The sequence below is a fragment of the Plectropomus leopardus genome, chromosome 7 (genome assembly GCF_026936395.1).
Source record: "Plectropomus leopardus strain MGB_pleo_1.0 chromosome 7, ASM2693639v1, whole genome shotgun sequence".
Taxonomy (NCBI): domain Eukaryota; kingdom Metazoa; phylum Chordata; class Actinopteri; order Perciformes; family Serranidae; genus Plectropomus; species Plectropomus leopardus.
The window spans coordinates 2677501-2702525 of record NC_142182.1 but is presented as its reverse complement, the minus strand read 5'-3'; the positions used below and the strand labels follow the sequence as shown (position 1 = coordinate 2702525).

The 25025-nt window shown below is 41.2% G+C and overlaps 1 protein-coding gene across 6 annotated transcripts in view; it reads left to right on the top strand.

The window, feature by feature from the left end:
• cadps2 (Ca++-dependent secretion activator 2) overlaps nt 1–25025 on the top strand; it is a 218898-nt gene that overhangs the window by 81863 nt on the left and 112010 nt on the right. For all 6 annotated transcript variants that reach the window (XM_088079645.1, XM_088079646.1, XM_088079644.1 and 3 more), the window contains exons 4-8: nt 9444–9524; nt 10131–10364; nt 11569–11690; nt 21722–21833; nt 23808–23947. In XM_088079645.1, coding sequence (XP_087935771.1) covers nt 9444–9524; nt 10131–10364; nt 11569–11690; nt 21722–21833; nt 23808–23947 — 689 coding nt within the window. The remainder of the gene's footprint in view (nt 1–9443; nt 9525–10130; nt 10365–11568; nt 11691–21721; nt 21834–23807; nt 23948–25025) is intronic.

Here is a 25025-nt window from a genome sequence, read left to right as displayed (position 1 = left end):
TTTGCCTCATGTCTCTCCCTTCCTTTCTATTGAGCGTTTTTTGGGAGCCCATCAACACCTCGCTCAGGAAATCCATTGGTTATTTAGTCTGCATGCTGCCAGTTTAAACTCCCACTTCATACTTAAGTGTGAATAACACACAGTATAATTAAACCACCCAGTTATATATAGTCAGACAGTGAACCACAGGGCAAAATGTTTAATTAAAGTGCAGAGCTCTGCAGAGTCGTGACGATGCTGTGAAAAAATGATGTAACCAAGCCCATTTTCACATTAACCTTCTCTGATAGAAACTTTAGGAATCATTTTTAGGCTGTTCTGATTTTTTTCTGCCATTAATCACAGAGTCAGTTGGCCCAGGCGCCAGAGGAAAATGTTGGCCTCATACAAACCCCGCATGTTGACTTTTGTGTGTTTCATACATATCATATCCAGGTTTCTGTGACAGAGTTCAGATCACATGCACATGGGTGAGACTGCCGAGCTGCAGTCCACTTCACAATCAGTCAGCAACAAAACCAGGTGCTGTGTTCGGGGACATTGGCTGCATTTTCAACGACAACTATGTCAACAAAACTGGATATTTCTTACAAGAAATCAGCCTCATTTCCAGCTGCAAACACTGGCTGTTTTTTAGTGACATATCAGTGGCATTTTAAGCGGCAGTCGTGCCATCACAGCCATGTTTTCTTAGTAAGACACTGGCTACATTTACAGCCGTGACTCAACAACGCAACAAAACCGGCTGTTGTTCAGAAATACAATGGTGGCATTTTCAGCGTGAATTGTGCCACCAAAACTGGGTGTTTTATAACGAGACTTGAGTGGCATTTCCAGTGACCACTGTATCACCAACATTGGCTTTTTTTAGCAATAAAATGAGGCATTTCCAGCAGCCATTGTGGCAACAAAATGAGTTTTTTTAGCAAGACATCAAAGGCATTTCCAGTGATGATTGTGCCAACAAAAACTGTGTTTATAGCAAAACACCAGCAGCGTTTCTGGTCTTAATTGAACCCAAAACTAGCTCTTTTTAGCAATACAATTGTATCATGTCCAGTGTGATTTTGTTACCAAAAACAAATGTTTTGTTGCCTTTGCCTGCATTTCCAGCAGTCATTGTGCCACTGAAACAAAGTTTTTCTAAGCAAGACAGCAATTCATAGGTGACGTTTCCAGCTGTGTTTTGTAGTGAGACCTTGACTGCATTTCCAGCTGTAATTGTTGCATCAAAAAATTGATGTTTCAGCCATTGATCAGCTACCTTTACTTAAATATAACCAAGTTAACCACCACATATTAACCATGGCATTGTTGAAACCTAAAAAACATTAACTTTTGACATATCCTCTATAAAATAACGTACAAATGGTACATATGTGCTTTACAGAGATGTACAATTCCAATATTTAGTGCTGCGATTTGGTTTGGTTGGTTGTTAAATCCCTGGTTCTTCCTGTCGTCAGTACATGAAGTAGGTATCCTTCAACAACTCATGAAATCACAATTTCTCTCGATTGTCTGAGGACACGTGCCTGGAGCAGATTATCATTTGCTTTATGTCAGTGTCCGTTTTTGGGAGCAGCACAGCACCAAAGCACTTAAATTCAGGCGCAGTTTGACAGATTTCACAAATGAACAAACCAGAGTCCATGTGCACTGAACAGGTCTGTTGTGAGCCCAGCCTGAGGCGCTTGTTGTTCAGTCCCAATGTTCTCTGGTGTTTTGGCCCGTTTGGTTCTTTTATTCGTTGATCTGATGGCCCAAAACAGGAGGCCTGCTCGGCCGTGGAGGGCTCCATTGATTTCTGTTTCGGTTCTGTCTGTGTGTCGTCTCTCATTACCTGCGAGAGGCAGGTAGATGAAGCTCTAATAAATTACCGGCAGCTCCGGGCTGCAGCTCAACGTCGTCTGAAAATCTGCTGTCTTCTTCTGTGGTGATTCATTTTCCTCTCATTCTCTGCTGTTTTTTAAACTCTACTCCGTGTCTGTTGTCTTTTTTGTCCTTTCTCCGCCCGTCTTTGGATTCTTGCTGTAACTGATGGCAGGGTGTAATTGTGTCTTTTCTCTGTCAGTCTGTCGTCTCTTTGTCAGATGATGCTTCTGTGATTGGCTGCGTTTGTTCACAGCAGGTCGTTCGCTCTGTAACAAGACAGCGGTTTAACTAGAGAGGTTTTTTCTTTACTTTGACACTGAGGCTGCTGTGCACAAACAGGAAATAAAATCTCTGAAATAGAAATGCTAATATGACAGTAAAATTAATACTCTATATGGCACTTTAAAAAAATCTTGGTTACAAAGTGCTTCACTAAGACAGTATTATAGTTGTTGGTGTGAAATTTGGCCAAAACGTTAATTTGGACTTAACAATGAATTGATAAGATTTTGATGATCAAAGGTCACGTGACTTTACCTCCGCCTCACGTGAACCAATATCTGAAAAACACAGCACAGGAATTTCTTCAAATTTGGCACAAACATCGACTTCGACTCAAAAAATTATTCATAAAACATTAAAACAGACTAAAATGTAGAAATAAACTATTTATTTAAATAAATAAATAGGTAAAGTGGAAATTAAAGCACTAAAATAAGAGTACTGAGGAAACAGCAGAGGCAGGATAAAACCTATAGATAAAATGATTAAAATAAATAAATACTACGTCTACTATTACTATTGCTACTTCTAGGGGCGGCTGTGGAAGAGCGGATCGTCCTCTGATCCGAAGGTCAGCAGTTCGATCCCCGGCTGCTGCGGGCTGGGTGTGTTAATGTGTGTGTGAATGGGTGTGTTAATGTGTGTGTGAACTGGTGAATGTGACAATGTAATGTGAAAGCGCTTTGAGTGGTCAGTAAGACTAGAAAAGTGCAATACAAGTACAATCCATTTACCATGTAGTACTACTACTAATGATAATAATAAATAAATTAAAAAAATACTCTAATTAGTAGATGAATGGTAAAAGGCAAAAAGTATAATACTAGATAAATATGTTAAAAATAATAAAATGATATATCATCTTGTAAAACCGACCAAAATGTAGAAATAAACAGTCAACAAAAAAATAAATAGGTAAATTTCAATTAAAAGCCAACTAAAAAAAGGTAGGTTTTGAGTTTGATTATAAAATATAACCCCCCTCTGCCGCCATCAGGTCTCCAGGCAGGAGACTGTAAGTGTGACCTGACTGGTGCGCAGAGCCACACAGCCGTGAGACGGTATTTTTTTGTTATTTTCTCACGGTCTTTATGTCTGATCACAGTGACGGAGCTTCCTGAACACTGCCGAGTATAACGTTCCCTCCAGAGCTGAGCAGCACAGAGCCGGATCCCGCTGTGTCCGTTTCCACACCGCTGTGTCCGTTTCCACACCACTTCATTTCGGCACGTGACGAGTCACTCGCTGTTTGAGCCTTTTGTAAATGTGAAAGCCGCTGAGTCACCGCTAATCCACCGTCAGTAATCACTAATGTTCAGAGCGCACATTTATCAAAAAGAACATGTCAGTGTTACTTGTTGCTTTGGCTCATTAATATTCAGGTGTGAAAAGCACAGTTTCACTCATCCAAAGACTGTTTTTATTTCAGCTTTTGATTATTGATTGATTTTAACCATTTATGGCAATTCAAGGATTAAATGTTCATTATGAGATTATTTAAACTAGTGATTTGTCATAAAGCACAACACTGTTTTGTCCGAGTTCCAGAAAAGTTGACATTTAGCGGTCCTTCTTTTGGACAGAGTTGGACAGTTTGTCATTGTTCATTTCGTCAAACCTGAAATAACGCTGTATCTCCAGCTGCAGTATTTCACCCGTAACGTTTGTTATTTGGGCTGCGTTCACTGTTCCTGTGCTTCTGTCATTGGACGAAATACTCAAATCTTTTATGTAGAGCAGAAATACTCGAGCTGATCACACCAAGAAAAAGCAAGAAAAATCATTGTTTCCTGTGGTACTGCGTGCCGTTTGGTCGCTCCTCTCTTGCTGCGGCAGTTTAGGATGCGCATAAAAGTTAAAATATCTGGACAGCTTTGCTGGGGAGAGGGACGTCTGGAGTGCTTTGCTTAGTCTGCTGTCCCCGCGATCTGGTCTCAGATCAGCGGACGACAATGCAAGTAGTTATCAAATACCTGTGAGAAAGATATTTGTTGAAGGATATTTTCCAGTTTGGCAATAAACAAAATAGTCGAAAAAGACATCAGTGCACTGAAACACTAAACGAAGGAAGGATGAAGGAAGAGGAAATTCCTCACAAGGACCCTCAGGTCTCTCCGGTGCTCTCGCTAGTCTCGTGTCAGGACAGACTCCAGAGATTTGGTTCACACAGACTCGAGGCAACAAACTTAGAGGACAATGTTTCGACACAAGGTGTGTCTTCATCTGAGTCGAAATCTCAGAAGCTTCTCAAAAACAATTTCCACTCTTGAAAATTTGATTTCACCCAAACTCACTTTCAGTCTGAACACCTTAACTGCAACATGATCCGAGCGTGTTGCAGAGCTCACCGAGCTCATCCCTGCATGCGTCTTTGAGTCTCACAGTTTGTGCATGCAGCCTCTCTGACATGTTGCAGACTTTAACGGAGTCGCATGAAGGCTGGTTGTCATAGAAATGCTCTGTGAGGCAGAATTAGAGACGCTGCCAACAAAGAACGCATAAAAGAAGTCATGGTAACAACGCCGGCATGTGCTCTGATCTACGTGTGTGTGCTTGCTCGTTAATTTTAGTACACGAGGCCAAACTGTGGGTGTGTCAGTGACGGTCTGCCTCGTCCTCTCGCAGGAGCAAAATGATTCAATAAAAGAACCGCTCTGCGCGTGTAAATGTGAAATCTTCTAAAGTGTGGAACTGAAACATGTTGTACAGAGTCTGATGAGCGGCGGACAGACTGTTATCTCTGCACAGTTAATTAGATTTGATGTAATTAATCAGAGACACAAACAGGAATACAAAGTAGAAGCGTTCAGTGGTTGTTTTTCCGACCACAAAAAGTTAATCGCTGACTGACGCTGCACAAACCGCCTCTGGGTAATAACTTTTATTATCATCAGGTATTTGGAGGCGAGCTTCATTCAGTCAGCCTTTAATCAGAACGTTTGCTTCCACCTTTTTAAGACACAGATGGGAAAGGATGATGGAAATATATTTAGCAAATGATTGACGTGGCAAAACCTCCATTTCCTCTTCATTAGTGCTTCAGTGAGCCGCTGCATCATAAACAACAAAGAGTGTGCCTGACAGAAAGTAATACCCGCATGAAAGCACGAGATGGAAACACACTTTTTGGAAATGTAGTCAGAAATGAACTGAAAAATTAATTAAAGCATCAGAGTCATGAGTAAAGTTTGCAAATAGGCTTGGGCGATATGTAATAGTTCATACCTTGCTGAAATGTCAAAATGTGACAGTAGACGTGTGCGGCGTTGCTTACTTTCACCTTGTCAGTCAAATAAATACACAATAAAACCCACAAAATGTTAACAAAAGTAATATTCTCACACATATTCTCCTTATTAAACAGACCACTTTGTCTCCCCCTCTCCACGTTTCATACAGAACGGCGAGGTGGCATCATGGTGCGATTTTCCCGCCTTGAAGTGACTGTAAATGCAGCTTTAGACTCTTCTTGTTAGATTTGTTGTCCTTTTTGTTTTTGGTTGCTCTGCGGTGTAGGATGTTGCTGCCAAAGCTGCAAAAGCAACTTTCTCTGCAGGATTCTTTGAATCCAGCTTTCATCGACGCCGAGAGTAACACCCTTTTTCTGAAATCAGTCTCCCGTCACAGACTAGATTTTCTAAATCCTGAAAACAGACCCGAGAGGAGGTGCCGACCTCTAGTCGCCTCTCAGATCGCTTTAATTACAGCAAGTTTTTAAAATGAAATTTTTGCTCAAAAACACCTTAAATAAATGAAAAACAATATAAAAATAGAGTTTAAAAAAGTGACTCTGTCCGACGTGTGCATGTTGGTTTGACTTCCATCACTCTGAAAATGAATTCCTGTTTCTGGCTGGCAGTGTTGAGTTAATGAGGTCTCGGTGATCAGCAGACCTCGTCAGTAACGACTGAGGATGACTAAACGTGTCTGCTGGTTTTCATGTCAGTGTCTCTGCACGCGGATCCACATCAGCGCGTTTCTGCTACACTTTGTGGACTGGACAGAAAGAAAACTGTCAAATCAACCATGAACGAATCTCCGTCTCTCAGCAATTAGTGCAGGCGGGTGTCAGGCCTGACAGGAAGTGGTGACAGGAGGTGAAGGCCGCGATGTTATTTCATCAAGTAACCAAATTATTTATTAAATAACTATTTTTAAAATATCTCCAGTGCTGAAACGTCGTTCGTCTCTCTCAGGTGAGATTAATTGTTATTTTCAAAGGAAACATAAAAACTTTTCTTAATTCAAACGATACTAAAAGCTTTTTATCTTCAGTCGGAGCTCACAGCGACATATTGCATATATTTTGACAAAGATTTACAGCCCGTCGATTAATCGCTTATTTTTTTAATTGCTCCACCTCAGTTTTAGCGGTTTATATTCCACCAGAAACAACCGTTTTATTGGATCAGGTCTGGTCAAACTAGCAGTCCCTGTTTGGACACAAGGGTCCCGCAGTCATAGAAAACCTGGAAAAGTCATGGAATTATTAAAATCATTGAAAGTTTTGGAAAAGTCATGACATTTTGTTGACTGTAATAACATTTTTACGGTAGTCTTCCTTGAGTATCCTTCCACGTACTGTTCAATAACTGCAGACTTCTGAAGAGGTCGGTGTTATGTAGCTTTAAATTTGCATCTTTGTGTAAAACAAAGCGGATTTCTTGAGCGACTTAAGTGATATTTTCAAAATGTGGATAAAACACAATGTTGAGACGACTGCATTTCCACTGAGTGATGTTGTACGACTTCTCCTCTGGTGATAACATCCCTGTAACCATGGCGATGGATGTTCAAAACATTAGTAGCTTTATTTCTATTGCAGCCACCAAACTAGCCGCCATTATTTCTAATCCAAGGCCACGTAGGCGTGTTATGGAGTCATGATGGAAAGGCGAGCCCCTTATACATGGGAGCGGACAGGTATGAGGGATTTCTGGGAGATGTAGTCCACGATTTCACAGAGGAAATGTGGATTCAAACCTACCAAATGATCTTTTAAAGAGTTACGCGATGCAATAACAGCTCTTGATTCGACTCGACAGAACATCTACTGCCGTTATTATTATTCAGGCCTCCACTATTAATGTACACATATGACTGTTATCACGACATACATAAACTGCAGTATTTACATGTATTGTTTGTAATATTGTTACCATTATTGTTGCTATGCACTTTTCCCTCTCTCTCTTTTCCTCCCTCTCTTTCTCTTTCCTCTGTATCGTTTCGTCATCGATTGTAATTGAAGTGTATTTTACGACACCTGTTGCACGTCTGTCTGTCCTGGAGGAGGGATCCCTCCTCGGTCGCTCTTCCTGAGGTTTCTACCATTTTTCCCCCATTATAGTTTTTTTTTCGGGGGGTTTTCTTTCTTGGATGTGAGGGTCTGAGGGCAGACGGACGTCGTCTGCTGTAAGGCCCTCTGACGCAAACTTTGATTTGTGATAAAAGGCTTTTTGAACAAAGTTGCATTGACTCTTGTAGCGTCTGCTGCATCATGCCCGAGGGACAAACTCATAACCATAGCATCATGTGACCTACAAAAGCAAAAAGTGTTTCCATTTGCAGATTTGTGAAAAATGGCTTTTTTGAATCACTTGAAATACCACCTGATGAGTGTGAAAACTTTTTTGTGGTAAGGAGTATTTTATATTTCAGGGTTAATGAAAACCTGCCTTGTATCTTAGCCATGATACTCACTTATTAAAATTAAACCACGACACATGATTTCTGGTTTTGATCAAATCAAGGTTCTAAAGACTGAAGTTGAAACAGCAAAGACGTGAAGGATGAAGGATCCTTTCACCCTAAAACAACAAACAACAACAAACTCAAACAACTCCAGAAAATCCCCTCAGCAATGTCAGAAACTACAAACGGAGGCACGAAGGGAGCTGCAGTCGACGTGAGTCAGTTTCAAACCGACTGAAGAGTCAAACATGTGAAGTCGTCAGTCCCTCAGCGGAGGGTGTGGTCTGAAGTGTGATTTTTAGCGAACTTGCTGCTCGTTTTTCTCTCCAGCTGCAGGTCTGGATAACTCCTCAGTGAGACCAAAGGAAGTTTGCTGTAAATGAGACACTGACGTTTTTTTTTTAAACTGATTTTTTGGGACCCATTTTGAAACAGGCTCAAATTAAAGAGCTTATCTTTTCTCTGCGTTATCGGCTCTGAAGGTTCCACTCGTCTCTTTGCCTTCAGGCCACTTTACATCAGAGCTGTTTTATCTCCGATTGTCATTTTTAGACGCCTCTGCTCATCGCAGATTCGGGGTAACGAGGCGCTGTTTTCTGCCCAGTAAGCAAACCTCGTTCAATTTTCCCCTCTGCTTTCATCTCCTCTCTAAAATCTCGCTGACATCGAGTTCCTTGTCGGCTGATCTCTGGTCTCAGCGTGGAGCTCTCGAACAGTTGGGCCCCCTCTGGTGACGGTGAAACTGCAGCGAGGACATCAGCCTCCATCACGTCATCACGTTTCCGCTGCTGTTTGAAACATGAGCAGCTTACAGCCTGATGAGACACGACGACCTTCTGAGCATTTAGCTGATGCTGATCTCTGAACGCAGGGCCGGCGTCTGACAGTTTGGTGCCCTAGGCGAGATTTGGATTTAAATAATTACCTAGTTGTGAATTTGCATCACTAAAATAAAATTAAACAGTTGGAGGTGAGGTAAAGGGGTCCCTCAAAACGACAAACTCACAAAGAAATGTCACCTCTGAAGCTCCTCTCAGCTCCTTGATTTTGGTTTTATATTGAGCAAATTTACTGTTTTTGTTGGTAAATCGGCATATCGGAAATCTAATATCGTGCATCCCTAACGAAAAAAAAAAGACTGAATCCACGTGTGGAAGTTTAGAGTTTTCTTATTCACTTCAACTCAAACACTTTAATGCCAAACAGCTAAACAACTATTGTTAGTATATACCCCCCCCCCCCGAAAAATATGACATAATATTAGTAATAATAATGACATTATAAAAGAAAAAAGTTACATAAATAATAATAAACTATTTTGAAACATCTCTCCTCTGTGATTGGTCGAGAGGCACGGTGAAATGGTGAAACACTAATCTCAGACTCTCACTCCTGATTGGATAATTGCTGTCGTCTTTAACCTCCAGAGGTGCTCACTGGTTAATCATCACTCAGCTGAGCCTTCTTTTAAATGCACTCTTCAGCCTCTCCTGCTGTGTCTGTCCTTCAGCTTTTGATTGGTGTATTGATCCTGACGCTCTCTGATTGGCTGACTGATGAAAGTCTTTATGTGTTTGTTTTTATTTTCTCAGCTGGATAACGTGGACGAGCAGGCGGCTCAGATCCGCAGAGAGCTGGACGGAAGGTTACAGCTGGCCGAGAAGATAGCCAGGGTGAGAAAAACACATTATTATTAGAAATTAAACCAAACTCGTCATGTCAGATCGTGTTTATAGCAGCACTTCCTTTGTTCATTTTTTTAACACTGAGTACGTTTACGTGATGTTAAACAGCAGAATTACTGTTTCATAGAGGTCTAAATCTCAACCCCAGCCTGACTGCTTCCAACGGGTCCCAAAAAAACCCAACAAGTCGGGCCGAAAATATGCACCATCGGCATCAGGATGTGAAGCAGCTCAATTGAATGTGAGCACACAGATTGGCTGTCACAGTTGTCAATCATGGTGGAAATATATCATTTAATTGCTCATTAAAACTGAACTTATAATAAAAACAAACACTTGAACAAACATCAGAGTGATGAGAACCACCTTCAGTGACAGAAACCATCTTTGGGAAACATTTATTTGGCGTGTGCTTTGAGTTTTTAGTTAAGCCTATGACTGTTCACTAACATGGAGGGGCGGGTCTTAGACCTGTACTGTAGTCGGTCACCAGGGGGCGCTCCAGATTGAATAACCTCACTTTGGGGGAGCTGTCATTTCGTCCATCTTTATATACAGTTTATGGTTTTAACTGACAGACTGTCCGTCCTGCAGGAGAAGAGATACCCAAAGTTCGTCTCTGCTGACATGGAGCCTCTCTACGTGGAGGAGCTGCGCTCGGCGGTCAACCTGCTCATGGCCAACCTGGAGAGTCTGCCGGTGTCCAAAGGAGGTCCGGACTTCAAACAGAAGCTCAAACGCTCCTCCATGAACAACTCCTTCCTGGACATGGGAGACGAGACAGACATCCTGTCCAAGTCTGACGTGGTGCTGTCCTTCACTCTGGAGGTGAGTGTCTCCACTTTTCTGCTCTGCTGGCAGCTCGCTGACAAGATAAATGCACAAACTAATGATGCTGTATGTGTGATTTCATTACATGTGACATGTAATTTAGGTTTGTGGTTGAGAAAAAATACAAGAGAAGAAATCCTGTCAGTTATTGACAAATATTTACATAAAATTGCTCATCTATTAGTGTTTCAACCATTTGAAACCTGAGCAAATGGACTTGATTTCTCTCAAAAACACAGGAAAAGGGGCAATGAGCAACTTTGGAAGAAATGGCCAAAAATTCAGCACAAAATTAGCCAAAAGTTACAAGAAAAAATCCTGAAAATAAGAAAAACAAAAAGTGAAAAACAAACAAACAAGGAAATTATTTGAAAAAATGTTATTAATTCTGTGACATAATTTTCAAGATATAATTAAAGTAATTATGAATATAGTTTTCCAGCATATTTTTCCCTGACTTCTTTATATTTGTGTTTCCCTGACTTATTCATATACTTATGCTAATTTCTTGCATTCTGCAGGAGAATGAACAATTTCAGTCAATCACAAGTTAACAGGAATCAACAAATGGAAGTGGATGAAGCAAGGAGGCACCAGAGCAACTTATTTTTGTTTATTTGCTCAACTATTTAACCCTTTGAAACCTGGACGAACTGGCATGATTTCTTACAAACACACGTGAGGAAGCCAAAGGCAACATAAGAAATGACCTGAAACCAAGCAAAAGTATAAGAAAATTACCTGAAAATAATGATAATAATAATTTTTAAAAACCCATAAAATGGAAAAAGAAAGGAAATGACCTGCAAGACGCCGCTAATAATCTTAATAATTATATATTGATATATTGATTATTTGTTGGTATACCTTTCTGGACATTTCCCCCCTGGCTTTTATAAACATTTTCAAAATCAACAAATTTCTTGAAATTTGTGGGGCTTTTCTTGCCGAGTTGCTCATTTCTTTTTTTCCTCATGGTTTCAGAAGAAATTCAATGTTTTTTCTCAGTTTAAATACACGTGAAATTCTGAGCGCAGCACAAGAAAAGCGATGTTGATCCAGGTTTCGGAGGGTGCAGTAAAATGTGTAAAATTAGTTTTTGCTGTTGATTATTGTCATAAACTGAATATTTTTGATTGTTGCTCAGACATATAAAGTGATTTAAAGATTCCTGTTCGGTTCTCCTGCTGGTGTTGTTCAGATTGTGATCGTGGAGGTGCAGGGTCTGAAGTCTGTGGCTCCAAACCGCATCGTTTACTGCACCATGGAGGTGGAGGGAGGAGAGAAGCTGCAGACGGACCAAGCTGAAGCCTCCAGACCACAGTGAGTCCCTCTTCCTCCTGCTCTGTTCAGAGTAGTGATGGGCGGTGATTTTCGAAAATTCGAGTAGGCATTAACATTAGAACAATCGAGTAGTTAATCCAAATATGGTTTTGTCTTGAAAAAAAGAGAGAGATGGAGAGAGAGAGACATCGTTTTTTTTCCCCGGCGCCTGGAAATAACTCGATTACATCAATTCCTGCAAGTATTATTGGCGTTAGTAGTCTCCCGTTGTTACCAGGCTCCGGTAAAATGTGTGTGGCTCAATCTTCTCCACACAAGGTCAGTACAGCAATTTACTACAGCGCTGTGAGAGTCAGTATATGCTGCAATACACACAAACAGAAACATGCAGAGACTTCTTCAGCCATCAGAAAGTTCTGTGTGAGTTCTGAGTTCTCAAGTTCATTTCAAACCAAAACCACCAGGGAGCATCATTATTACGCCCTCACGTTTTCAAATGCATGTAACGCTATTAAAGCAAAACCCCACAAGTCTCTGTTCTTAACTTTTCCTATAATTGTGTTAAAAATCATCTACTGAATTTTTGGCGCTGTGGGACAAAAAGAAAAAAAAAATTATACCTCCAACCACCACGCGAAGTCATTTTGACCCCCCCATGGCAACAGCTGTGGCGAGCTGCTGTGACAGCTATCATTGCTAAGCAACCAGACCGATGGAGTGAACACCTGTCAGTACAGTTGTTACAGTTAAAATAATTGTCGAATAGTTTCCAGCGAATAGCATTTCTGCTTAAAATGCCCACACTTCGTTCAGAGTGTCTCCGTTTGGCCTTGAAGAAATTAAAAAATGTCAAACTGTTACGGCGTAGGTGGAAATATGTCGGCAGAGTGATATTCTTGATGTGTTACTTGAATAATATCTGCTGTTGAGGATGACACCGGACACTTGAGTTGGGGGAGGAAATATGCAGTTATTGATGGTGATTGAAAAGGATTTGACCCGAGTGGTTTTGTAGTGAAGACGAAGAGCCTCAGTTTTATTGAGTTTGAGAAAGTTATTAGAGAACCACATTTTAACTGATTCCTGTTAACTTGTGGTTGATTCTCAGTAACTAAAAGTTCATTGTAAGCATGTGTCTAAAGGGCACAGGCTCATATCAGTACATACTGTGTACTGCAGCCAGGGTCGGTGTCAACAGAATAAATACAGGAATACGAGGTCGAAATCTCATCATCTGTTTTACCCTCATCAGAGACACTTGAGCTCTTTATTTTGGGGCTGTAACTCTCTCACCACCCAAGAGGGACAATCCACTGTTTTTAGCAGAGAGCCATGGCCTCAGACTTGCAGGACTTTTCATTTTGGACTTAAATGTTATTCTGGCGGTTGATTTTGAAGTTCTTTAATCTGCAGAATTTCTCAGCTTCTGCAGAGCTGCATCTTCTGAATCAGCCCTGCAGCAGCTTAATATGCTGTTTGTTGTTTTACAGCATCAAAACACCTGAAGGCTGAATTAGAGACATGAAGAGTGTTCAGAGCTAATACTCAGTTTACCGGAAGCTCCGCGTTTACAGCCCGCTGCGCCTTCACTCTTGACTCCTAATTGGATTATCGTTGAGCTTTTGAAGATGAAATGAACGCGCAGTTGTCGGTGAAAAGCCTCCTTAACACGGTTACCTGAAACTGAACCACAGCGGAGCCGCGGCTTTGAAATGCAAACAGCGCCGAGCGGATCGCAGACAGAAGAAGAAGAACTCCTCATTTTATGTAACGGGGGAAGAGTGACCCTCAGCTCCGACAAACATCACCGCCACCCGCCCCGAGCGGTGTTTCTCATTCTGCAGCACAGGCTGATACAGCGAGGAGATGAGGCTGTTATGTAACAGTGATGGGAGTTAGTCTCTCATATACAGCACACACACGCACACACACGCACACACACGCACACACACACACACACACACACACACACACACACACACACACACACACACAGCTGAGCTCCAAACAGTCTTCATGTTTTCGCTCTCAGTCCAGTCAGATTTCGGTCTCACCTGGACTCCAGACGAAGCAGGTTTCTGAGCTCCTCTGGTCTGTGTACAGACGTTTTGGCCCCTGTGAGGCTGTAATGTTCATTACACACCCGAAAACTAAACAGTGGGAACTTCTCTCCTCATACTTGAGCACCAGGATGTGACTGTTTTGGATTTAATCAATTTGATGCAACAACATTTTGAAATTCTGTTTCAGATTCAATTATTTAATGCACATTCAAGCTAACGGAGCACTAAACAGGAACTCCGCCGGGGGCCCCGCTTAGCAAGGGCCCGATGATGCAGAAGCTGCACAGATTATCTGAGTGATGTTATATGTTGCAGTTAAACCACTTCATCCTCCAATGAGCGGCTCTTATAGGAATAAACAGGGCCCCACTGACAGTACTGTATCCAGGTCTCTTAATACATCCATGTAAGGGTCGACTGATATCGGTTTTTCAGGACCGATACCGATGGTTAGTACCTAATGAGATCAATAACCGATATTTGTAACCAATATGCATTTAAAATAAAATGAAAATGCTATTCGTCAAAATTTAGAATTTGAAATATAACAAACAAAATTTGTTCAAATGCATTTAGCAAATGTATAATCAAAACAGAAACTTTAAACATCATACACAGCAGGTTCCCTGCAACATTTTATTTTAAATATAAAGTTAAGTGAAAATTTGATAAAAAATAATTGAATAAAAATAGCTCCCTGAGGTTTTACAAAGTATAAGTTCCTCCCATGCTGACACTTTTTTTGCATGTATTGCAGACTGCCTTCCCTGGTGTCGGTTCAGTGTGATACGAACACTTTTTCATTAAAATCATTAAAATAAAATGGAAATATAAATAATAGGCAAAATGCCAAATATCGGTCAGACAGTCGGTCAGGCCGATAATCTGTCGAGAAACTCAATGGTAAAATAAAGCAACACAATCAAATATAAACAGAGATTCTCACAGCTTGTCACATGGTGCTGCTCCGTCAGTGACCTTCTGCGTCTACTTGTGTGTTTTAGGTTTCCTTTTGCGTCAGCTGTTTACGCTCCAGGATACTGTTACCATGACATCAACGAATGCACTCGCACTTCTTATATATGTTGTTACCGGCAGTGTTGTTATCTGACGCCGTCCTTCAGCGTTTCATGTGCACGCGACTGCTTTTGTCTGGCCGCATTCTCAAGTGTGCGTTGCATGTGGAAGCATCGAGTGCTGTTCAGCCATCTGCCAGCATACAACAACGAAGCCACTGGTTCTGCCCGAGTGCATTCTTATCTGACGCCGTCCAGCCGCGTTACGATTGGACGTGGAAGGTCTCCTTTGGCGTCATGCTCGTACGCTGAAATCACTGTAGTGGCTCTATTTGATGAGCTCAGATTGAGAACAGGCTGCTCCACATTATGTCACCCACTAGTGTTTATTGGTCGGATCAGGGCGTAGCTTCTGGTAGTTGTAGTTTTTCTACCTCTTGATGAAAAGCGTTCTTTTTCTCCGTTTTCTGTAGTCATGTAGCGCCAATTTCAAAAGAATTTTGTTTTGAAAATTTGTTTTTCTGCTGCAGAAGCGACCTTGGTTGAGCCAGTGAAATACTTCTTTAATCACATTTATGATGGTAATCAACAAGAATAGAATATACACACGTGGACAAAATTGTTGGTACCCTTCGGTTAATGAAAGAAAAACTCACAATGGTCACAGAAATAACTTCAATCTGACAAAAGTTATAATAAATAAAAATTCTATGAAATTTAACCAATTAAAGTCAGACATTGCTTTTCAACCATGCTTCAACAGAATTGTTTAAAAAAATAAAATCATGAAACAGGCCTGGACAAAAATGATGGTACCCTTAACTTAATATTTTGTTGCACAACCTTTTGAGGCAATCACTGCAATCAAACGATTCCTGTAACTGTCAATGAGACTTCTGCACCTCTCAGCAGGTATTTTGGTCCACTCCTCATGAGCAAACTGCTCCAGTTGTCTCAGGTTTGAAGGGTGCCTTTTCCAGACGGCATGTTTCAGCTCTTTCCAAAGATGCTCAATAGGATTTAGGTCAGGGCTCATAGAAGGCCACTTTAGAATAGTCCAATGTTTTCCTCTTAGCCATTCTTGGGTGTTTTTAGCTGTGTGTTTTGGGTCATTGTCCTGTTGCAAGACCCATGACCTGCGACTGAGACCGAGCTTTCTGACACTGGCCAGCACATTTCTCTCTAGAATCCCTTGATAGTCTTGAGATTTCATTGTACCCTGCACAGATTCAAGACACCCTGTGCCAGATGCAGCAAAGCAGCCCCAGAACATAACAGAGCCTCCTCCATGTTTCACAGTGTTCTTTTCTTGATATGCTTCATTTTTGCGTCTGTGAACATAGAGCTGATGTGTCTTGGCAAAAAGTTCCATTTTTGTCTCATCTGTCCATAGGACATTCTCCCAGAAGCTTTGTGGCTTGTCAACATGTAGTTTGGCAAATTCCGGTCTGGCTTTTTTATGATTTGTTTTCAACAATGGTGTCCTCCTTGGTTGTCTCCCATTAAGTCCACTTTGGCTCAAACAACGACGGATGGTGCGATCTGACACTGATGTTCCTTGAGCTTGAAGTTCACCTTTAATCTCCTTAGAAGTTTTTCTGGGCTCTTTTGTTACCATTCTTATTATCCGTCTCTTTGATTTGTCATCAATTTTCCTCCTGCAGCCACGTCCAGGGAGGTTGGCTACAGTCCCATGGATCTTAAATTTCTGAATAATATGTGCAACTGTAGTCACAGGAACATCAAGCTGCTTGGAGATGGTCTTATAGCCTTTACCTTTAACATGCTTGTCTATAATTTTCTTTCTAATCTCCTGAGACAACTCTTTCCTTTGCTTCCTCTGGTCCATGTTGAGTGTGGTACACACCATGTCACCAAACAGCACAGTGACTACCTGTAGCCCTATATATAGGCCCACTGACTGATTACAAGATTGTAGACACCTGTGATGCTAATTAGTGGACACACCTTGGATTAACATGTCCCTTTGGTCACATTATTTTCAGTCTTTTCTAGGGGTACCATCATTTTTGTCCAGGCCTGTTTCATGAGTTTATTTTTTTAAATAATTCTGTTGAAGCATGGTTGAAAAGCAATGTCTGACTTTGATTGGTTAAAATTCATAGAATTTTTATTTATTATTACTTTTGTCAGATTCAAGTTATTTCTGTGACCATTGTGAGTTTTTCTTTCATTAACCAAAGGGTACCAACAATTTTGTCCACGTGTGTATTGAATTAGAGTCCTAAAATAAGAGTTTCACTGTACAATAAAAGAGAAAAAAGAGGCATCAGGAGTGCAGTTTCTGAACTGTAAAAGTAAAGCACATCCCTTACTCAAAGAAATATTCCTGTATCACTTCTGACTATTTCCTCTTCAGTTTTCCTCCACTTTGAGAGTCTTAAGTGAAAAGCGTCATCGTCCTTTGAAATCATTTTTTTTTTCTCACCATGGCGACTGATGATCACTCAGGGCCGCCCGGCCACATCCTCGGTGGCAGTTGTTGCCCGTCGGTCAGTGGGGGTCCGCACTGTAATGAGGCTGCCCTTTCACATGCTCCATCCACTGCTGCAGAGGGGTTTTTTTTTCTTTTCTGACAGCCCCTCTACCCGCCAGAATCACCAAACGGAGCCAATTAGAGGAGCGTGCCGTCACCTGACGACCTTGTTGGTCAACAGGGATCCTGAGCTGCAGCCCGGCTTCACTGCGGCTCCTGTAACCTTCACTGCAATTAGCCCGCGGCGCACTCTCACATCTCTCATCTTCAATAACACACCCATACGCTTAATGACATCGTAGTTAACTGTAATTACACGCACATCATGATTAGCTGTGATTACACCGTCGTCCAATCGCTCCGGTGACTCCTGCAGTCGTAGCTTAACAGCTTTTTAATCACTGAGGACCTTTCCATGCGTAATACCCTTAATCACTGAGGAATGTCAAGCGTCTGTGAATCATTTAAAGGACCAAACCACCGTTTCTTTGTGTTTATTACAAATCAAATACACTTCCAAAAGTGTTTTTCTTTTTTTGTCTGTCCCTCAAGGCTAGTCGTTCCCATTTTCTGTGAGATTAAGCACATAGGCAGAGGTACAGTGAGTTTACCATTTAAATATGTAACTTTTTCCATGTAATTAAAATTACTTTGTTAATTAGTTTGCTCAAGTGTCAACTGCTGCAGGCTTCATGCACCAAACTAATTCATTTTCCTCCAGAATATGATGTCAAACTAAGATTGGTTTCAGTTGCAAATGTAGCCCGCAGGGTTTGGTTGTAAACTGATTTGGAAATGAAATACATGACGAGCCTCTGCGACAAACACGAGCCGATTCTAACCTGCAGAGTTCTATATTGAATTTTGAGTCCATGCAATGAAATGTCAGAGCAGTAAAATGCAGAACAACAACTGGACTGAGCTGCACTCAGTGTTCGTAAATCCATCACCATGTTTGTGTGAAAAACCGACTCCCTTCCTTGAAAAATGTTAGTAAATATAACTATTAGTCTTAATTTATGTTTAATTTACATCTACTTATTAAGTTTACTTTAAATTTAGTTCTATTTACGATTTTGGACGAAATGCTCTACTATGACTATGAACATTTTTTTTCGGATGATATGCTACATTAAGATTATTTTTTAAGCCTTCCTGGACAACATGCCATAATATGAATTTTTTAGGCAATTTTGGACAACATGCTATAATATGACTCCTTTAAGCTTGAATTTTGTGAAGTTGTTGCGACTTAAAAATGAGGTGGAATTACCTTGTTTTTGTTTTTTTGTGTGTTAGCAACTTCAGGAAACCAAGTGAGTCTGACTTTACTTGATCAGCACAAAGAGGATTTTGCTAATAATGAAGTTCAGAGATCTGCAAGTTGAATTTAAGTTTAATTAAATCAATCTTTCTTAGTTTTAGACACTTCAGTAAACCAAGATTACTGTGCAATATATCTGTATTCTACTGGTTGCAAACTAGTCAGTCATATTTGTGTTTTCTTAAACAACTCGCACATTTGCTCAGTTTTCTTCAAAGTCCGACCAACGTCAGCAGGATTCATCCTCTCGAGTGTATGTTGAAAATTTCACTGCCATCAGTTCAACAGTTGTTTTTTTATATTTCAGTCTGGACCAAAGTAGTGAATGATAGATTGACATTTCCAGAGCTAAAAACACAAACTGCAGCATATAGTAGAAGCATAACCAACAAGAATGTATTTAGGCACGCAAAGAATGAGATTTCAATGCAAGACATGTAAAAAAAATACCATTATTTGAGAATTTATAGTTATTAAACCAAAACTTTTCAGGCTGCAGATGTGAAAATAAATCCTTTTCTGTCTCAGACCAACAAAAGAATTCACCTATGAGTTTGTCCTGCAGCCTGTTTTCATCGCCGTCTGGCTTTAATGTCTTTAAAGCTCAAGGTCAAGTTAGCAAACCAGACGAAGCACAAAAGAAACCTTAACAACAGCCGTCATTATGTCATCACTCACGTTATCTCAGGTCGGTGGATCCATGAGGTCACAGTGGGTTGTGTCAGTGTGTCCTCTGTCTCACAGGTCTCATGTCTGTGATTATTAAAAACAAAAAAATGTGTGTGTGAAGTGAACACACCTTTCCACGCAATGTTGCCTTGGAAACTGCTGGAAACTGAATGCGGTGCTCAGGCTCTCGGCGGCAACAAGTGAAGGGGTCACTTGTTGTTTGTGTGCTACACACAGACACACACAGACACACACACACACACACACACACACACACACACACACACACACACTTGCTTACATACTTTCAATGACAGTTTTGATATAAAGGCATGTAATCGTGGGAGCGTGGCGGCTCTCCGTGTGTATAATGGCCGCGTTGTTGTGGTCCTGAGCAGAAGGCGTCAGTCTGCTCCATTAGAGATGAGCAGTAAGTGATTGCTGATAGCAGCCGACACTGATGGGACTGTTTACTGCCTCTGGATCTGTGACTAAGACTTGATTTGATGTTTGAGCAAAGTTTGCATGGTGACCTCTTGTAGAAGTGAACTTTGCAGTCCATGATGTCAGAGTCAGTGTGATTAAGTATGAGGAGCCCCCAAATATAAACACTTTAAGGTGTACATTATATTCAGTATATGTAGTAGCTACACTTTGTTCATGCAGAAAACCCAATAACATCTGGCTTTTTAATGCAATGGTAATTTGCACAATCAGTATTCACTCCCGGGTGAAATGACTCGGCAGTAGACACGGGTATTTATCACCCTCAGCTCCGATCGGCATCGATGGGAATACAACACCTGGATGAACGCAGTAATTTCAGCTCCTTAACCAGTGAGATGCAATGACTCGCTGGCACTAATTACAGTCCATCTCCACCTAAGCTGCACTAAAACATTGTTCCAAATTAGTGCACCGAGTTTGAAAGAGAGACTGAAAAAGTATGAGATACACAAAGAGGAGAAACCACTGAAAAGTTTTCACAGACCTCTGTTCCTGCTGCTGTCTACTGATTACCTGTTCTCCGGCCTGTCTGTGAAGCCGCATGTACACAAAAGAACCCCTCGAAACGTGTTGGCTTTGCAATAGACTTGTTCTGAATATTAGGGTTTTGCTGGAGCTTTGACCTCTTTTGATTTATTCCCCTTCCCCATGCACCTTGGTAGCAGCTGAAGTTGTGCCAGAGTCAGTCACACTGCTTCTAAGTTCAACATTTTCCCTCCTTTTTCTCTCTCAATAATTATATTGTAGTCTTCTAATTACACAAACAGCGGTAAATTTTTGAAGAACTAAGATAAGATAATCCTAGAATAGTAAAAAATAATTACATATATTAAAAAAACAAAAAAAAACCAAAAAAAAAAACAAGGTGCCAAGTATAATAGGAAAACAAGGTGCAAAAATAGTAACATAAAATTACAAGGTGCCAACAACTCAACAGTGTAGAAAAATATATATATATAAAAAATATGTGCACAACTAATTAATCACACGCACACACAAGCTGACAGAAAGGCAGACTTGTCTGCTACAGCAGTGTGTTCACTGGCAGTGGGAATGCAGTCTATCATCTATATTTAGCTGGTTTACCCGTCTTTGAAAAACCTGTGTGCACGTATTAATTTTGGTGGGAAAGGGGTATCAGATTTACTAGCCCCTGATTGTCAGAACCACTTTTGGCAACGTTTTCGCAATTTTAGAGTGAAGTTCTGTCCTTGACGAGGAGGACGCTGTCAATCAACAAGTCATGGAGACTTAATGATCCGTTCACATTACAAGCTAATGTGGAGAAAATCTGAATTTCAGAATTTTGGGACCTTAAAGGAGAACTTCATCCTCAAAGTTACCATTTCTATATCATTTACTCAACCTATATTATGTTGAGTTCTTGATTTGAATTGCCATTTTACCCCGTGACAGACAGGGTGGCGTTTTTTTTTAAAAAAACTACACTCTGGAACCCTGTTTCACAAGTTTGCGTTTTCAGGCCCCCAAAATACTGCTGTTGTGTGAACGAAAGTCCGAACTGCAACAAAGTTTAATGTTTTCACGCAAGAACTGTTGCCGTGTAAACGGCCCCTCAGTGTTAAAAATATTGAACGTGTTGTGGCTAATATTGTTGTCTTGACTGAGACTGAGCTTAAATATAAAAATGGACATTTGCAGCAGAACAGATGGACCAGACTGTCTGCGTCTAACACCATCTGCTGAAGATCTGCACAAAATAATGCTGCCTCTCTGGCTTTCCTCTGCAGTTTTTGAGGATGTGCTTGTCTTGTTTGGATGAACTTTATTGGAACTGTCAAAACTGATCGGGCTGACATGCCTGTACCCGTTGCTGATAGTCAGTTGATCCCTACAGTGTGAGCGAAAATACCACAGGTTCTGGCCGTGCAGAAAATCTGAGAAAAATATGTAGTGTAACTTCACACGTGTGCGAGATCAAGAAAAACGCACAATGTCCACGCAGCTCTGAAGAGGATCTTCCTGTTTTTCAGGTGGGGGACTCAAGGGGACTTCACTACGACTCACCCTCTGCCCTCGGTCAAAGTGAAGCTGTTCACAGAGAGCACCGGGGTCCTGGCCCTGGAGGACAAGGAGCTGGGCCGGGTGAGAGTCCACCTACACACACACACACACACACACACACACACACACACACACACACACACACACACACACACACACACACACACACACACTACCTGACTGCTGCACAAACAAAACAAAAAATCTGTCTTTGACCTGAGTCAGATCAACGGTCAGTCTCTTCATTTAAATTCTACTCTTCTAATAAAAGACCAAATTGCTCAGTAAATAAAAACTGCAACCAAACACTTTTTAGTCTTTTCTAGGTCACATGATGCTGTGCCTGTGTGCTTGTCAGTAGGAACTGGCTCCCTCATGATGCAGCAGGAGCTACAAGAGCTGTTATTGCATCACATAACTCTGAGAAAGTTTTTGAAAATATCGCTTAATTTTTGTGCAAATCTGTGATGGAAACCCAAATACTGAGAGGTAAAAAGACTTTACGGACTGATCTCCTCTGAGAGGAGCGTCTTTAAACTCATAATTAAGTCCAGTTGAATTTACTCGCCGTGACCTGAGAAATAAAAAGTCTTCAGTGAGATCAGTGAGGAGATGATGAAATATTGAAATCGGCTGCTTCGTCCCCCAGAGAGATAAAACCACCGGTGGAGGTTTACACCCTTTAATTAGCGGATGATTCTGATTGGACGGTGAGGTACTGAGTCGGCCAGCAGCGCCGCCAGTTTAGAGAGTTTCAGACGTCCTTCGTAATGTTGGACATACTACCATGAGTCTCACACACACACACACACACACACACACACAAAAACAAAAACAGTTTGTGTAAGCAGAATCTCGCCTGACTGAGATGAAGAGAGACAGCTCAGTGTGTGTGTGTGTGTGTGTGTGTGTGTGTGTGCACTGTATTAGAGGCAGACAGCTGAAGGACACTGAAGACTAAACACGGTAAATAAAATGAGCTCTGGCTGCGTGTTGGACCGACTCTTGCAGGGCTCAGAGCTGCTGTGTGATTATTCGAAGGTTTTTCTCGATGTGAAAAAACAACAGAGCCAGGATTTTCTGACGTGGCATTTTGGGGAATAAAAATGAGCCATCTGAGTTATGAAATGAGTGTGCACTTCTGTTCTTCTGTCTTGTCACTGATGTTTCCTGCTGGCACATTTTCTTCACTGATTTTCAGTCAAACATCTCCTTAAAAGCTTCAAACAGAGGCTAAAAAAGCAGAAAATCAAACCTGCTCAGAAACTTTCATGTTGCACAAAAGTTTCGCAGTCAGTACGCAAAGGTGACTGACACAGTGTGCGGTCATCCTTCAGACAAGCAACAATTTCAGACAAGAAAAACTGTGCAAAGGCCCTTCAGCTCCGTGCAACAATAGGCGGGTTTCCATCACAGATTTGCCCAAAACTTAAACAATATTTTCCAAATGTTGATAAAACACAGTGTGGAGATGATTGTGTTTCCACTGAGTGATGTTCTGCGACTTCTCCTCTGGTGATAACATCCTAGTAACCATGGCAATTGATGTTCGAAACATTAGCAGCTTTATTTCTATTGTAGCCACCAAACTAGCTGCCATTATTTCCAATCCAAGGCCACGCAGGCGTGTTATGGAGCCATGATGGAAAGACGAGCCCCTCATTGATGATTCGCTCAACTTTCTCAGAGTTATGTGATGCAATAACAGCTCTTGTAGCTCCTGCTGCATCATGAGGGAGCCAGTTCCTACTGACAAGCACATAGACACAGCATCATGTGACCTAGAAAAGACTAAAATGTGTTTCCATTGCAGTTTGGACAAATATGACGCTATGGAATCGCCGGAAATACTACCTCACGCCAACTTTTTTGCAATAAATGGGAGTTTTCCCGAAAGTGATGTGTTTCCATGAGGCGGATTTTATATTTGCATTTCATTTTGCACAATTTGAGGGTTAATGGAAACCTGCCTAATCACAGCACTAATGCTGAAAATGCAAAACATTTATTTACTAACCAATACCTGCCCTCCTCTGTGCCCCGCCCCCTCCTCAGGTGGTCATGAACCCAACCACTAACGGGCCGAAGCAGGCCGAGTTCCACCGGATGGTCGTCCCCAAGAACAGCCAGGACACGGAGCTGAAGATCAAACTGGCCGTCCGCATGGACAAACCCCCCAACATGAAGCACAGCGGGTGAGTCTGCCGGGGTCCCGGGGTCTCGGGGTAGAGTCCTCTTCAGGGTCAGGGGTGGCGGCAAGTGACACGATGTGGAGGGAACAGTTCCTCCAAAACATTTTGATAGTCCGGGCTACGTTCAAATATCTCTGTCGGTGCCTCATGACAACAGTAGCCCTTTTTCCACAATTTTTACACAAAACAGAACAACAGCAGCAGCATCCTGCTGCAGTGTGTCATTCTAGACAGCATGCCAGCATCACGGAAGCAAAAGTGACCGTTGTGACATATGACACAACAGCATCGGCCTCCAGTGTGACATATAACATACCCATTAGCAGTGCTTTCAAAGCAGTATCAATGGCATTATATGACAATAACAATCCTTTATCGCCTCTGTTTGGCGGCTGATCTTGTCCTCAGCTCGTAGGTAGGGCTCCCTCAGAGCCTTAAAAAGTCTTCAAAGGCATTGAATGCATTAATATAAACATAATAATTGGTATTAAAGTGTCTGGAATCAATCTTTTAAAAGTCTGAAAGACATGGGAAGTAGGATTTTAGGAATGTCTTTTTTCTGATGTTGCATTATAAAATCTCAAAATAATTAGTAACGTATGAATGGATTTTTGTGTGAACCGTGATAAAAAATCCGATCTGTCTCACATGAGGTTATTAACTCTTTGAAACCTGGATCAGCGTCATTTGCTGCTTCCAGATACCTTTCACAATTATTTAGACCTCTCAACCTTGAGTAAATTTCTCAGATTAATAAAAAAAATTGTGGGTGTGATGTTATTGTGATTACATATTTAAAATGACGTTACGTAATTATTATCATTTTTAAGCATCTTGTCTAGGTCATTTCCATTTTTAAATAAAAAAAAAAACGTTATATGCTGTATAATTATTATTATTATTATTTAGTAATTTCCAGGTAATTTTCTTGTATATTTTCTTTTCAGTTGCTCGTTGCATTTTTGTCTCTCATTGCCGTCTTTCTGTGTTTTTGGCAGAAATCAAGCCAGTTTGCTCAGGTTTCAAAGGGTTAAAATCAGATTTTCTCCACATTAGCTTGTAATGTGAACGGATCATTAAG